The sequence below is a fragment of the Megalopta genalis genome, chromosome 16 (genome assembly GCF_051020955.1).
Source record: "Megalopta genalis isolate 19385.01 chromosome 16, iyMegGena1_principal, whole genome shotgun sequence".
Taxonomy (NCBI): domain Eukaryota; kingdom Metazoa; phylum Arthropoda; class Insecta; order Hymenoptera; family Halictidae; genus Megalopta; species Megalopta genalis.
Window position 1 is genome coordinate 7,470,771 of NC_135028.1, and position 16,261 is coordinate 7,487,031.

Sequence of the window (16,261 nt, forward strand, 5' to 3'; positions counted from 1 at the left end):
ACCGCCTATTTTAAGCACTCGCTTAGGGACAATGCCTATATATAGGGACATCCTCTTCAGAAGCGTTCTGTCAATCCGAGGGCGAACGGATCGATTATCCGAAGTGCACACCGCCGCGTTGTCCAGGTTTTTTCACCGTCGAAACTCTCCGCTTTATATATATATAAACCCGAGCTCTCTCGGGCTCGTTTCTGGTCAGATTCGATTGTACAAGAACGATTTTTTAAACAGACACACCATTGAAAAATCAGCCTCACAGCACCCCCTTGTCCTCAGTATCAAAGCAGATCGCCAGCCCATAATCTCGTCATGACAAATTCGGTTTCATCGTGCACCCTCGTTGAGCGAGACCGCGGGGGCTCCACGAAGCCTCGAAGGGGACTCACCTGTTCGTTCTCCCAACGAGAATCGTGCGCAAGAAGCCGATCTCCGATCGCTTTCGCCATCATCGCGCGTCGTTACTCACGTCCGTATCAACACAGAACCCGCGCGCCTTCAGAAGTGTGAAGTACACGCCTGATGATCCTTGTTCATTCTGCATCGAAACAATTTCTCCCTCCTCTCCTGTCCGTCCTCTCACTGCCCCACCCCACTCCACCCCCCGGACTGTCAAGGCTCTCTACTAGAGATTTCCTTTTGTTGGTTCAGACGCGAGACAAAACACGGTAAAAGAATGCGAAAGTGGGGAGGACAGTGTGCGAAGCACAGAGACGATGGAGGAGTCGAAGCGGGAGGACAAGCAGGAAGCGAATCCGGACGACGGGAGCCGAGAGGAGGAGGAGGAGGAGGAGGAGGAGGAGGAGGAGGAGGAGGAGAAGCGGGCGGAGAAGGCGGAGGAGGAGGAGGAGGCGGTGGCGCAGGAGCAGGTGGACGAATAGAAGTCTCTCGCGTGGCCGGTCGCAACGGGAAACGTAAACCGTTCGCTTGTCGAGCTGAATACAGCGACTTCGTCGGGAGGAAACGATGGGGACTCTGGACGCTCTTCGGCGCGCGACGGTTCCGTTCGGTAATACAGCGATCTCTCTGCCTAATTCGCGCACAAAAGCTGACGATTTGCCGCCTCGCGGCTCGTTCTCATTCGGCCACCGATTACGTACAGTGAACAAGAGCCGCGTGAAAACGAGCCGCAAGGCGCGACACACGCCTCTACCCGAATTCGCAGTTCGCGCGACCCGACCGCGTATTAGAGAGCGAAATTACTGGCAGTTGTCTCTCTTACCGACTCTCCGGCATTTACAACGAATGACGGAGAGCTTCGCCGGTGTTGCCAGAGAGCTGTTTGCTCGCTGAGAAATCGAGGAGCGTTGTATCGTCGCGGATCCTATCATTCCACTAAATTCAATCCGATCTTCGAGCACACGGTACAACAACGGATTCTCCTTAGAATGAAATTTTTCGAATCGGCCGAACGATTTTATACAGGGTGTCCCGTAAATGTTTCGCGATCCGGGAGAGGATGATTGCTGAGGCGATTTGAAGCAACTTTCTCCTTTGCGAAAATGCGATCCGCGGCTTCGTTTGTGAGTTATCGGCAAAATAACGGTGGCCAATGAGAGGCGAGCTCGGCTGGCGCGCGGCGGCCCGGCCAACGAGCGCGCGGACCTCGGTCCCGCCCATTGTCTCGGCCGCCGCGCGCTGACTGATCTCGCGCCTCATTGGTCACCGTTTTTCGTTGATAACTCGTGAACGAAGCCTCGGAGAAAATTTTCGCGAAGGAAAAAGTTGCTTCAAATCACCCCAAGAACCTCACATTTCCTTGACACCCTGTATTGGCAGCACGACGACGTTGAGCGTCCAGCAGCAGCGTGGCAAGGTTAACTTCCGACCGGCGCCACCGGAAGTCATTGTATTTGTTCCGACGACCGTGGGCGGCGCGGTAATCGTGCGGATGAGAACGCGGCGGCATCGTCTGTGGAGGCGAGATTTAGCCCCTTTCGGTATGGCCATGGACTATAGTCCTCTCTATTTTGGTGGAGCGTGTACGAGAAGGTGGAGGAGGAGGAGGGTATAGTCGACGGATTCAATGCGCTTACTTAAGTTGGTGGGTCGGCTATATAACCAACGGTCCATCTATAACCGATCGTATACTGTTCTTCGAAATTATATCGTCGATTATAATCACCCATTCAGATCGATATCTATTATAGAGACTACAGAGTTCACTAATAATACCCGTTATATCGACTACACTCTCCGGTCGACGCGCTGTGTCGATGGTTGCCGCTCGTTCGACGACAACTATGCAGGCTGTCTCGAAAATGTCTCGCAATCCGAATGTAGAGGATTCCTCAGGTGATTCGAAGCAACTTTCAAAATTATAGCAATTCCGAGAAGCGAGGAATACTCCTTAGGTCATTTGAAGCAACCTTTTCCTTTACGAAAATTTTCTCCGACGCACCGTTGACGAGTTATCGACGAAAAACGCTGACCAACGAGAGAGCGAGCGCGGCTGGCGCGAGGCGGCGGAGCCAATGAGCGTCTCCAGCCGGCGCGGCGCGGAGGGCGGAGCGCCGGCCGCACTCGCTCTCTCATTGGTCACAGTTTTTCGTTAATAACTCGTAAACGAAGCGTCGGAGAACATTTTCGCAAAGGAAAAAGTTGCTTCAAATCACCTCAGGAATCATCCTCTCCCAGATTGCGGGACATTTTCGGGACAGCTTGTATACAATACCATACAAAAATTAAATCACCGATCGTGCGCGATCCTTTGTCCGAGGTGCCTGTAGTCGACAGTCTTGGACGCTTCGTCGAGCTTGCGTGTACGACTATAGTCGATGGCCCCACGAGCGCTTATTCTTAGGCTGCGCGAGTCGACTATAGTCATCGCTGAACACTCGCTTTACTCGAGCCAGGCGTGTTGAATGGAGTCAACGGCTGCCGAGCCGCTATCAAGCGAGTGCGCGGTTGACTGCAGTCAATCGCTTAATTAAAGTGCTTTAGTAATGACCGCGTGCCAACAATCGTTAGCAGCCGCCCAAGCGCGCGTGCACTCACTCGCTAACTATAGTCGATGGCTGTTAATCCTGAGCGTTTAAGTTTTCATTAAACGTGTCCGTTTAAGAAACAGAGAAGGAAAGAGAGAGTAAGAGAGCGAGAGAGAGAGAGAGAGAGAGAGAGAGAGAGAGAATCATCGACGAGTAGTAAAGCTGTAATATCTTCATTTTCCAACCAGCAAGACGTCCATTAATCACGATTTTAATCATCGACAGCACTATGCGCGATCCGTGCATGCTATACCGAGAGGGTCGCCGTTACTTACGACTGTATGATACTAGGGAAAAAAAATTGTGTTAATATACATAGTAATACCTAAAGAAGATATTTACGACGCAGTTAAAGAAATTAAAAAGATTAACAAAAAAAGGAGGAGGGAAATGAAACAAACGAAGGAGGAGGAGGAGTGGGGGGAGAAGAAAAAGAAGAAGATTACCGATCGAGCGCGAGGAATATATACGGTGGCAAGAGGTTAGGAGTGGGGAGAGAGAGGTTGGAATGGTGTAGCATTAGTTACTACCGTGAAAAAAACACACACACACACGCCTATAAGATAATTTACGCTGATCCGAAGAGGCTGAGGAAAGGAGCGAAACGAACGCGTTTCCTGTTTCTGTGTGCTCGTGTGCGAGTGGCTGAGTGTGGTCGCGTGTTTTATTGTGAGTCAGAATGACGGAGCGCATGTTCCCGCGTGCAAGAAAGAGAATTACGCCCTCGAACTCGTTTCGCGGAGACGGGGAGGGGGGAGCGGGAGAGCGAGAATGGAGGAGCAAGAAACGGAGCGAGAGCGAGAGAGAGAGAGAGAGAGAGAGAATGATTGAGAAGATAGCAAGATGGAAGGAAACGAGAAATAAAACTGAAGCATGTACACACATATATATGTATGTAATGTATAAATACAGAGCACATATATATGAATATGTATATGTATGTATAGGTAATTACGCAGGCGACATTATACGGCGATTTAAAGAGGATAAGAATTAACGGTGATGAAACGGGGACGAGAAGGAGGAGGGGGAAGACACGGTGGGAGAGAGAAAGAGTGGGAGAGAAAGAGAGCGAAAGAGAGAGAGAGAGAGAGAGAGCGAGAGAGAACGCGCGAGAGAGAGAGAGGATAAAGTAGCGAACTCTTACTACAATTGCTATGTTTACGATCGTCACCGATTATTCGAATAATTAACGATGTTCTATGGAATCCTAAATGATTACGACGAGATATAACGACGGCATGATTGTAACTTTCGGCCGTCGCTACGTTTTTTCGCTACGTTTCACTTTCTCGGATGTGTTTTTAGTTTCACACGGTCACACACAGAACACACATAGTCGATATGGTAATTGTAGAATATTAATGGATATGTGTTTAAGCGAGGATCGACCGCCTCCGTTCGCGGGGCTCTATATGATAATATTATTATTGTACATTTTGTGGTTTATTTAACAATAAAACGATAATGTTAACGGGCCGCGGTTTCATTCGGGCCATCATCCACAGCCGGACGTAAACGTAAGTACATACAGGAAGTGAGAACGAACTCCGGGGGCAACGTTATTGCATCTTACAAGACTAGTCGTAGAGAGAAACACATATACAGGGTGCTCCAAAAATGTGTCGCGATCCGAAAGTAGGGGATTCCTGAGGTGATTTGAAGCAACTTTTTCCTTTGCGAAAATGTTCTCCGAGGCTTCGTTTACGAGTTATCAACGAAAAACACTGACCAACGAGAGAGCGAGCTCGGCTGGCGCGAGGCGGCACGTCGCGGCGGGGCCAATGAGCGTCTCCGGCCGGCGCGGCGCGGAGGGCGGATCGCCGGCCGCTCTCGCTCTGTCATTGGTCACTGTTTTTCCTCGATAACTCGCGAACGGAGCCTCGGAGAACATTTTCGCAAAGGAAGAAGTTGCTTCGAATCACCTCAGCAACCTCCCATTTCCGGATTGCGAGACATTTTCAGGACACCCTGTTTATACGCGGCCACAATTTGATCCTCGCGATCACAATTTCTTCACGGCAGTGAGGAGAGATTCTTTTTACCGAGATCTACGGGTCCTTCGATCACGTTCCTTGTACTAGTTATAAATCTCCCGAGATCCAAGAGGGTATTCCAGTTGGATCTCCAGAGATCTAAGAAGCTACAGTAATGTCTCCCTTACTGACGCTCAGATTGTCCACTAATAATGGACAATTTGGGGAGAGGAGATACGATTATTCGAGCCTCGCGGGGCTCGTTTATATAATCGTGGACAATTTATAGCTATAAAAATAAAGCGCGAGGCTCGAATAATCGTGTCTTCTCTTCCCAAATTGTCCATTTTTGTGCGCAATCTAAGCGTCAGTTAGGGAGACATTACTGTACCTCTTTTCAACGCCTTGCTGTACGCCATTTTTCTTCGCAGTTACAATGACACGTTGCGATGGAATCGGTACTCTGACATTATTATTACTGATTATTATTACTGATATTCAGTTAATCCGATACCCGAAACCAATACTGCATTGAATCGAAGTTCCTTTAGTACTTTACGAAAGCATCGATGCTCGTTTGATGCATCACAAATTAATCCGATAGCTTTAATACCATGCGATATTAAATATTTTTATATTTATCTGATGCTTCATCGAATCGTCTTAAAAACGGAGTTACGTTTTTTTAATTAAATAAAATAGTTTTGAATATGATTACTGCCGATACACGCAATTAAAAAAGAGTGAACGAGTTCACTCGCTTTTTCAAAGAAAAGAGTGAAAGATTCTAGACCCGATCGGAATTAATTTTGGTAAGAAAGAATTCATCGAGGACCCGGATCGATTGAAACAAAAAGTCCTTGGTTCCACAACAACGGACCGACGGCGGCTAGTTTAGCTTCTCGAACGAGTTATCATGGTGTAGAACAGCCGCGGCAGCGATCAGCCAAGCAGAACCTTCCTGATCATCGCACCGCTAACGACTTCGTCTCCGTCCCGGGACTCGATGCACTTCCGGCTGCATAAATACTGCAGCAACGGTAACCGGTACTTGCCGCAGAAATCGACGAACTTGACGTGTTCCACACGGTTGTTGAAAAACACACCTGCGAAAAGAGAAAAATTCAAATCCGTGTCTGATGCCAGCTGCGGTTATTTTTATATTTACATTTAATTTTGATGTACAAACCTTTGCATTTCGGATTCACGCAACGATGGCCGCTGTTCAAATATTCCACCAGGTTTTTCGGTATACTCGTCTCGTCGTACCGGATGTCGCTGGTCTTGATCACTCTGGCGGCGTACTCGAGCAACGATGGAGGATTGTGCGTCATGTCCGATACGAATCTCACTACCAGAGGATTGTCCCTCAGGGATAACTGAGAAAAGAATAGAGGGTAAGTATGGCACTTTTTTTTGCGGCATTACCATCTCTTCAGGTTCTGATTTTTAAGTGAGTTAGTAGATAGATAGATAGAGATTATTGATATTAATCTCACTGAATTGGAATATTTTAAATTTAGATTCATTCGCGCTAAATCTATCACACACACACACACAGTCAGAACAATTAGTTTCTTATTTTAAAATTCAATAAAAATATTGAAAATCCGTCCGTATCGAGGAATTAAGAGACTCAGTGGATATTGCTAATTAAAGCGATTTTGAGAGATATATGTAACATTTATAGGAAATTCTTAATTCTTGTATTAATAAAATTAATATAAAATATTAATATGAAATAAAATATTAGTATAATATAAAATATTGATATAATATAAAATATTAATTATCATTAATATCATGGAATTATATGTAATTTGTCACTTGAATTTTCCCACATGAAAATAGCTCGAATATCCCGAAGAAAACAGAAACGTAAATATCTATATCAAAACCGAGAAACTGTAGCTCGTCATAAATAATCTAATTACATAACATATTCGTTATCAGCGGTCCCACGTTTGCGACAACCGCAACTCTCTCGGTATCTTAAAGAAATGTCAAATTATCTTTCAAAATTTTCAAGAGCATGGCACAAATAAATAATCGCTCCCCTATTTTTCGACGCACGTGCACGACGTTCATTTCTCCGCGATATTTCCATGTCTATCTCGTCTATCGTGTGAAACAGAATTGGGCGTAGTTCTCCGAAGTCATTGCGTTATGTCGACATTTGCCCTCGCAGGGTCAAAATAACAATTATCGTGCTGAGTCACGCTGTCCTAACAGTGAACGCCTCTTGAAGAATTGCACATTATATTCCGTCTACAGGGTGTCCCGAAAATGTCTCGCGATCCGTAAATGGTAGGTTCCTGAGGTGATTCGAAGCAACTTTTTCCTTTGCGAAAATGTTCTCCGAGGCTTCGTTTACGAGTTATCAACGAAAAACGCTGATCAATCGGAGAGCGAGCGCGGCCGATGCCGCGTCGCGCCGCCCGTCTGACGCGGCGACGGTGGTCGCGAGGGCGGCGCGTCAACCGCGCGCGATCTCTCATTGGTCACCGGTTTTTCGTTAATAACTCGTAAACGAAGCCGCGGATCGCATTTTCGCTAAGGAAAAAGTTGCTTCGAATCGCCTCAGGAATCCCCTACTGTCGGATTTCGAGACATTTTCGGGACATCCTGTAGAACGAGCTACCTCGGTCAAACACTTCAAGGTAATAATCTCGGTCGGCAGTGTCCTCAGTCGGTTCTTGTGAAGCAGCAACGACTTCAAGTTGGTCAGATTGGCAATAGAGCTGGGCAAGCTCTCCAGCATGTTGTCGCAGAGCACCAACGCCTGCAGGGACTTCAGCCGGCTCAGCGTCGAGGGTACTTCCGTCAGTCTATTGCCTCCCATCGACAACACGTGTAATCTACGGCAAGCAGACGACGCGATTTAACTCTGATGTTACGCCGCCTTCTTTATCCGGCGTAGTCGGGTCACAGATATATATATATACATGCTACGCAAATCAACTAATTAATGAGACAGTCGGATAAGCGACGCTCCTGTTGGAAAACTTTGTTCGGCTATACTCGATGAGAAAGGAAATTGGACTACGACCCGCAGGGGGCTTCGCTGACACGGAAACCGATAAGAATGTCGCGGAGTTTTTACGATAATGATATTTATAAAACTGCCGTTTCTACGTAACAGCTTGATAACACGACGCCACTTCTCGAAACGTGCATACGCAAATTAGAGCGAAATAATAATACGGTCGCCTTTTTTAAAGATCTACGGAACGATTTACGTAATGAAAACACAAATTCCTCTCGCACCCTTGCTCCGCTGCTCGAGTGTTAACGGTAAAGTCACCGTCGCCGGTTTCCAATTTTCTGTTCTAGAACTGTTCATATTGCAGAGATGCTGTTTACTGTGAAATAATGGATTAAATTTCTTTGTTATGATAAAACTTGCGCGAAGCCTAAATCAATGCAATCTTACAACTTTCACGAATGAGACAAGAATGAGTCACATTCATAGTGCTCGGTTATATTTAGTTGTTAATAAATTTGTAGAAATGTAATCTAAAAAATTAATTAATTAATATTATATATTATAATATATATACTATATTAATATAATATGCACATATTATGCACATAATATATTTAATAATAATATATATATCGGAAGATGATACAGAAGATAATAATAATTATAATATAATATATTATATTAATATATTAACCGTTATATTAAATATATTATATTAAATATATTAACCGTTTAGCTGCTGACGTATTTTTTCATAATAAGAAGAGCGCGATAGTGCTCCTCAGCAGTCAAACGGTTAATATAATATGTATAATATATTAATATAATATATATACTATATTAATATAATATATTAATATATTATTAATTAATTAATTTATAATACATATTAATTACATATATAATAAAATTAATAATAAGAATTAATAGCGTCCAATCTAAAAGGCTAACAAACTGAAGGTATTAGCTATCCACACGAAGTCTACTAAAAATCTATCGTTAACCGCACCGAGCAATCAATTTTATCATCCGCATCAGCGAACCCCCCGTGAAAGACGCGACGCGAAGCCTAATCTAATACCTCTGCAATTTCCACACGTCCTTGCTGATTTCGGTCATATGATTGCCGCCCAGATAAAGATACTTGAGCTCAGTGAGAACGAGAATTTGCTCGGGGAATTCGGTCAGCTGGTTGCCGCTGAGGTTCAGCTCGCGTAGCCCGATCAGGTTCTCGAAGCTCTTCGGCAGCGAGTCGTTCGTCAGGCTGTTGTGCTTGGCGACGAGACAGGACAGCGGACAATTGCCGAGAAAGTCCGGCAGCCGGTGCAGCCCGCAGTTCGATACGGAGAGCGCGGTCAGATTGGTGAAACGAACGATGCCGTGCGGTATGCTGGTCAGAGGGTTCCGGTGCAGCAGCAACGTGTCCACTTGCTCCGGATTCTTCACGGTGACGAAATGCTCGTTCAGCAGCTCCGTGTTCAGCATCAGATAGGACAGATCCAGCGTCTTCGCGCTGGAATCCGAGTCGCTGGAGTCCGACGTGTAGCTCTCCATGGACGACGACGGGGGACGACGATGTACAATTAAATCAGCGTGCCTCCGGCTGCTGGCTGCCCTCGGCCCGTCTGAAAGAACGAAACGATAGAGGGCGATGATCGTCGTGTTATTATTCCACGCGGCGCAGGTCGCCGCCGGGTTTCACGCGCGGAAAAACAGCGTCCGAAAAATAATTATATGTAAATTATTATATGTAATTATTATATTATTATTATATTATTATATCATAATTATAATATACAACGGTTAATATGTTAATATAATATATATATTATATTAATATAATAATATAGTTAATATATTAAATATAATATATATATATTATATTAATAATATATAATAATTATATATATAATTATATATAAATAACTCGCGTCGTAAAATCCGCGAATACTGTTCCCACGCGCGGCGACGCCGTCTCCCTTCGCCGCGGCGACTTATCTTGCACGCGTAAACACTGTGCACCGAGGACGATTATTACACCATTTATTTGTCGCTAGATTCTGGCCGCTTTCTCTAATATGCAAGTCACTTTTCAGCGGTCCGTCCGATCCGGCTAATCTCCTCTGCGTACCGTTTGTTTTCGTAGGCCACGCACTAAACTGACCGCGATAAGCGGCGTGTTGGGTGACACTTGAAATAATCGGCCTCTCTCTCTCTTTCTTCGTCTTTATCCTCTCCGTGCGCCGAGACGTTCGCCCGCGTTTGCGTCACTATATTATTATAATATTGTAATATTATATTGTATTACTATAATAATAATATATAATAATATATATATATATATATATATATATATATATATATATATATATATATATAAAATATATATATTACAAATATTATTTCCCGAAAAGTCACTCGGGAAATAAGGGGTTCCCGGGGACGTTCGAAGTAACCTCTTCCTTTGCAAATATTTTCATAATTAGTAACATCAATTTCATATTTGATAACTCGCGAACAAAGCCGCGGGTTGACAGTGACTTCCGGGACACCCTGTATATTACGAAGCTGACAAATGGAACGATTCGAAGAGGATAATTCGAACAGCAGATTGACATAAATATCTGGCTGCGTTTTTCATCGACTGACCGCGCTTCTAGGCCATAAACAAGCGCAATATAAATCTTGAAGCTGCCGCTGATCCGTCGAGAATAATAACAGTTACATGTATTATAATATATATATAGAGATATATATATATAACACATACATGTATTCGTCACAAGTTATCTAACGATCACCGATCTGTCGCATGAATCGTGAATCGAAACTAAAGCTGAAAGCGATCGAGTTGCTTTTCGCTGTTAATATTGCGATGCGATAATATGCATTTGTCGCGCGTTGTTCACGGACGTGGCATTGGCGTAATGAAGGTCACTCTCGCGCTGTTATTAAGTGTGAAAGTGGTACGTACAACGTGCCCGATGCGGTCGAATTGCACAATTGTTGCCGGATCAAATTGATTAGAATAAATATTCTAATATAATTGATATGATATATAATATTAACGGTAAACTAAATTATTATTATTATTATATATACATATAATATAATATATAATAATAATAATTTATATATAATTATTATATATATAAATATATATAATATCAAATATAATTATTATATATATAATATAATATATAATAATAATTTAGTTTACTAATTAGTTATAATAGTTTATTAATTTAGTTTACCGTTATTATTATATATCATATCAATTATATTAGAATATTTATTCTAATCAATTTGATCTGGCAACAATTGTGCAATATGTAATATTATCATATAATATATATATATATATAATAACGATAAACGTTCGTAAATGAAATAATTAACATTTACGCAGTGTTTTAAACCAGATAAATGCGATCGCGAACAACCATACAATTCGCAACTATGAAAGGCTTGGCGCAACGCTGCAACCGCGAAAACATGGCATGAATAAGACACCAGGCCGTTAAAAGGTAAACACAGGTCCTCTACGAATGGGATAACGAGCGGGTAGAACTGTCAACAACTTGTCTTGTCTCAAAGTATGTAGTTGTAACACTGAAAACCAGTTACGTATCAATAGAAAAATTTACATTGGAATATGTACATATATTTTTCGCACATAAACTTGTCCTGCGAACAACTTGTAAAACTTACTCAAGAGTTCCCTTTTTCAAGCCACGAAGATATTTCGTTTCTATCGCCTTTTTTAGTGCGCAATTATTAGAATTTTTTAGCCCGTTTTTCCTCGAGTTAACAATCGTTAAACTTGCCGCACACAATTTTCTCCACTTGCTCGGAATTAAACAACTTTCACTGTTTCACGAGTTCATTCTACACAACAATGTTGAAATCTTAAACAAAAAAAAACACGCGTAAATATCGATCGAAAATCACGCCGACACAGAACTAATAAACGACCTCGTTCCACACTGATCCCTGAAACGTGAACAAAGTTTAAAAAAAAAACGATTCAGCGTGTCACAACTACGCCTATGTCGAGGTTATACGCGCGCATCTGACAGCATAATAAATTCACAAATGTCGGCCCAATGTACGTACATTCGAGCCTTCCGTCAGCAACGTCTAAAAATCAATTCGCAGGATCGAAAAATAATTCACAAACGAGCACGTTTTTCCAGCATCGCCGTGTGCTTCACGCAGCTCCTCGAAGCAGTTCCCACAGTGGCGCCACTCGCGCACAACTTCCGGCCGATTGTCGAGAGATCACAGGGATACAAAAGATCGCAACGGTTAAATTAACAAATAAACGGTCTTTCCACTGGGAATCGTACGGCGACGAAAAATAATGAAAACTAGCGAAAATGAACGATCGGCGAGAATAATCAAGCCGCTTGATTATTTAATATTATTTAATTATTATATATTATATTATTATTATATTATATATTATATTATATATATTATTATATATTATATTATATTTAATAATTTATTAATTATTTAATATTATTTAATTATTCTTTACCTCGTGTTTAATTGCTCGCTCGTTCGGACCTGTCCGTCGGAAAAAGCTCGACCCCTTCTCTACCCTGTTCTTCTCTTTCTCCGTCTTTCTTTGGACAGGACTGATCTCGCTGGTACAGAAATCCGCTGGCACGCTCGTTCACGGATCATGAGAGAACTGGGACGCGCGCGCGGTCGAACCGGGACGTGGATCCGCGGCGATCGAGAATCGAGACTGAACGATATCTGGTTTTATCTCGTCCCTTTATTAGTCGGCGGCTCGGAAGCGCCTTGTAAACAGCGGCGCCGGGCAAACGCGAGTCGCACTGTGCACTGCGCGCTGCGCCGCGGTGAACGGCCGGGACCACAGCGGAAACGTGCACCGTCCAGTCGGAGACTCCGGGAGAATGGTTGCCATCATATCGTGTGCCCCTGCGCTGGATGCTGCCGCACAGCGGGCCGCGTCGAGAAACAAAGTAATATTACTTTTTAATATTGACACCATTATATTATATTATTATATTATTATATTACCCTGTATATACAGTGAATCCCAAAATTATGGTATTTTCGGGAAATAAGGGGTTCCTGAGGTCATTTGAAGTAACTTTTTCCTCAGCCAAATTGCAATCCGCGGCTTTGTTTACGAGTTATTAACGAAAACCGGTGACCAATAGGAGGCGAGATCGGCTTGCGCGAGATGGCCGAGCCAGTGAGAGTGAAACTGGGCTTCGACCGCTTCGCGCCAGCCGAGCTCGCCCCTCATTGGTCAGTGTTTCTCGTCAATAACTCGCGAACGATGCCTCGGAGAACATTTTTGTAAAGGAGAAAGTTGCTTCGGATAACCTCGCGAATCCATGTATCATAATTGTGGGACACCCTGTATATCTCCGTTAAAGATAACAATACTCAAAACTGCTACAAGAACAAATTGTATTTTCGTTATGTTCGAAGAAGCACATATTACAGTGTACAAAGTTTATTTTTCTTAAAGCTCATGTTTTCCGAGATCTCAAGGTCAATATTTATACACTTTTTTTATATATATTATAATAATAATATATATTATTTTATATTATATTTATACACTATTTATTTATACACTTTTGAAAATGTTTCTCCATACCGCATACTTAACAATCCTCGAATTTCTGCGTCGATATGGCAGTCACGCTACGAAAGTCCATCAAACGATCAGTCTATTCTATAGCTCGTCCGTGCACATTTTCCATACGCTGTTCAGTCGCCGAAGTGTCTGAATTACCGACTCTGTAAAAAATGCCGTGCACGGGAATTGGTTGGATTTTTATGGTTTAAAATGGAGAAACTACGTTGAGAAATAGTAGGAACATGAGAAGGAAGAAAAAGGCGAAATAAAACTCGGTAATGAAAAAGACACGAGACGATAAGAAGGTAATAACTGCAACGACGGTATAGGAGGTTAGGGAATAACCGTGACTTAACCTTACCATAGAAAAAGTGAACGCACGAAGGAGTCGGTAATGGCGGAACAGGCCGAGCACGGTACCCTCTACCGGCAGACGATGGAACCCGCAGGTGCGCTGGTAGTGAATTGATTTACCGAGGGAATGATCGAAGAGAGACGAAGATCAATCAGATCTAGAACATAAAATAGAGAGAAAGAGATACAACTATAGTAGTGCTCCGTCATAGTAAGCAAAACAAAAAAAAAGCAATTATATTATATTAATATTATATTAATATATTATATTATATTATTATATTTATATTATATTTATATTTATATTATTCACAGCTAGACGGTGCTGCCCTCACAGTGACGTCACTCTATTCGCACATCAATTTGCTTGGCGCTCCATTTGAAACACTTGGCGTGATATTCGACTTGTACTTTTCGTCCCGAACGTGTTTGAGAACGACTCGAAGCGGCAATCATTTCTACGATTATCAAAATATTATCTAGAAAACTAGTAAGTTACATTTTAGCTAATGATTTCTTCTACCTTAGGAATCTACAAAATTTTGTTTATTCACCCATTCCAGGACTAACAAGTACTAACCAGTTTCACTCGTACCAGTGTTAATTGGGACGGCTAGCAATCAGTATTTGTTTGTACGAGAAGGAATTTCGAAAGCAACGAATAATTTTAAATCTATTTAACTTCTTATAAAATCCCAAGAAGTTAATAACTCGACTAAATCACAGAAAAGTAGATCTAAATCCCAAAAAAGTTCTAAATCCGAAAATCTGCTAAATTCGAGAAAGCAGCTAAATCCGGGAAATTAGCTAAATCCGTCAATTAAACCGTCAATTCGTCAAATAAACGACCGGTCTTCGTGAATTATAACGTCGAGATTATAAATGTTTGGACTATAGTCCAACGTTATAATAATAATAGTTATAATAATAGTTATAATATAATTATAATATATAGTCATATAATAGTTATAATAATAGTTATAATAATAGTTATAACGTTGAAATCAATAGAAAACTTATTAGGAAAAAGCAACATGTCGGAAGATAGAAAATAAATTGTCTCCATAAACGTTGATCATTTGGGGGACTTTCACTTTCTATACTATCAACAGAATTTGGAACTTTCTCTTCAAACAACGAATACGTAGAGGATTCATCATTCATAACTCCAACTATGCTAATATGTCGGGCGACTAAATCTGTTTCATAAGCAACAAAAATGTGGTATTTTTATAAATAAACGAATTTGTTATGCATGACAATATTTGCTAATATTAGCTATCACCACCGCTTCGATTATTTTATATATGTAAAATATTCACTTGATAATTAAAATAATAACTTATTATTATAATATTGTTATTAGTAATATTATTATTAGTAATACTGTTATTAATAATATATATTATTATTAATAATTTATTATTATTGCTAGACTGTAGTCTCTAAAACATTTATAACGTATATATATAATACATATAATATATATAATATATATAATACTTACCAATGTTATTTTTTATCGAAATGCAAACCTATAAATATCTCGCAGTAACAAAGAAATGGACTCGCCCCACTTTCAAAATAAACGGCTCGTATTACTGATTCATGAGAGCACACTTTCCATCTTCTTGCTTACTCTCGAAAGATAACACTCTTGCGCGTGTATGTACCTCTCGGAAAGGGACAGCGAGCACTCGTGAAGCCGCCGCGGCGATTTGTCAATCTATGCAATGATTTGTGTAAACGCACGTCGTTCCGTCGGTTTCTCTGGTAAAAATGGGAAAAGAAGTGACCGCGTTACGACGCGAACCGGTGCCAACTCTCCACCCATCCGTGCTTCTACGGGGTGTCCCAAAGAATGTCTCGCAATCCGGAAACGGCGGGTTCCTCGGATCATTCGAAGCAACTTCTTCCTTTACAAAAATTTTCTCCGAGGCACCGTTAACGAGTTATCAACGAAAAAACAGCGACCAATAAGAATCGAGTACGGCTGACGCGCGGCGGCCCAGCCAACCGGCGCGGGAAGCCCGGTTCCGCTCATTGGCTCGGTCGCCTCGCGCCAGCCGAGCTCGCCTCTCATTGGTCACTGTTTTTCATTAATAACTCGTTAACGGTGCCTCGGAGAAAATTTTTGTAAAGGAAAAAGTTGCTTCAAACGACCCGAGGAACCCGCCACTTTTAGATTGCGAGACATTTTTGGGACACCCTGTAGAACTCGTGTGCCGACAACGATGCACTTTCGCAACTTTCCTATCGCGTTTCCTCCGCGTCCTTATACACATTTCCCGTCGTCTCCGCCGAATCATGGAGCTCGTATTTAGCATCGCGA

The 16,261-nt window shown here is 42.3% G+C and overlaps 2 protein-coding genes and 1 non-coding gene across 15 annotated transcripts in view; 2 read left to right on the forward strand and 1 right to left on the reverse strand.

The window, feature by feature from the left end:
- Positions 1-4,458, forward strand: part of LOC117221214 (glycogen synthase kinase-3 beta) — a 73,625-nt gene extending 69,167 nt beyond the window's left edge. For all 8 annotated transcript variants that reach the window (XM_033471980.2, XM_076526834.1, XM_033471982.2 and 5 more), the window contains one exon: positions 649-4,458. In XM_033471980.2, coding sequence (XP_033327871.2) covers positions 649-878 — 230 coding nt within the window. In that variant the 3' untranslated portion in view covers positions 879-4,458. The remainder of the gene's footprint in view (positions 1-648) is intronic.
- On the reverse strand, positions 3,861-12,693 carry LOC117221176 (leucine-rich repeat-containing protein 58). Of its 6 annotated transcripts, XM_076526836.1 has the most exons (8): positions 12,063-12,187; positions 11,658-11,854; positions 11,352-11,558; positions 10,078-10,216; positions 9,028-9,571; positions 7,602-7,818; positions 6,150-6,339; positions 3,861-6,066 (listed from the first exon to the last, which is right to left on the reverse strand). In XM_076526836.1, exons 5-8 carry the CDS (start codon positions 9,498-9,500, stop codon positions 5,903-5,905), a joined length of 1,044 nt encoding a protein of 347 aa, XP_076382951.1. In that variant the 5' UTR covers positions 9,501-9,571; positions 10,078-10,216; positions 11,352-11,558; positions 11,658-11,854; positions 12,063-12,187; the 3' UTR covers positions 3,861-5,902. The 6 variants fall into 6 exon arrangements, with proteins under 6 accessions (XP_076382951.1, XP_076382950.1, XP_033327799.2 ...); XM_076526835.1 differs by lacking the exon at positions 12,063-12,187 and having other exon boundaries at positions 11,658-12,012; XM_033471908.2 differs by lacking the exons at positions 11,352-11,558; positions 12,063-12,187 and having other exon boundaries at positions 11,658-12,012.
- Positions 12,694-12,961: 268 nt separating this feature from the next.
- LOC117221177 (uncharacterized) lies at positions 12,962-15,191 on the forward strand. The gene is made up of 4 exons (XR_004490429.2): positions 12,962-13,880; positions 13,942-14,140; positions 14,245-14,419; positions 14,493-15,191. It is a non-coding gene; the product is annotated as an uncharacterized LOC117221177 (transcript).
- Positions 15,192-16,261: the final 1,070 nt, after the last annotated feature.

Excerpts from the sequence above, each read along its gene's own strand:
- LOC117221176 (XM_033471911.2), bottom strand. The coding sequence starts at position 9,500 with ATGGAGAGCTACACGTCGGACTCCAGCGACTCGGATTCCAGCGCGAAG. Across the intron at positions 7,819-9,027 it reads GACGTGTGGAAATTGCAGAG|ATTACACGTGTTGTCGATGG; the intron begins GTATTAGATTAG and ends TGCTTGCCGTAG. Across the intron at positions 6,067-6,149 it reads CGTGAATCCGAAATGCAAAG|GTGTGTTTTTCAACAACCGT; the intron begins GTTTGTACATCA and ends CTCTTTTCGCAG.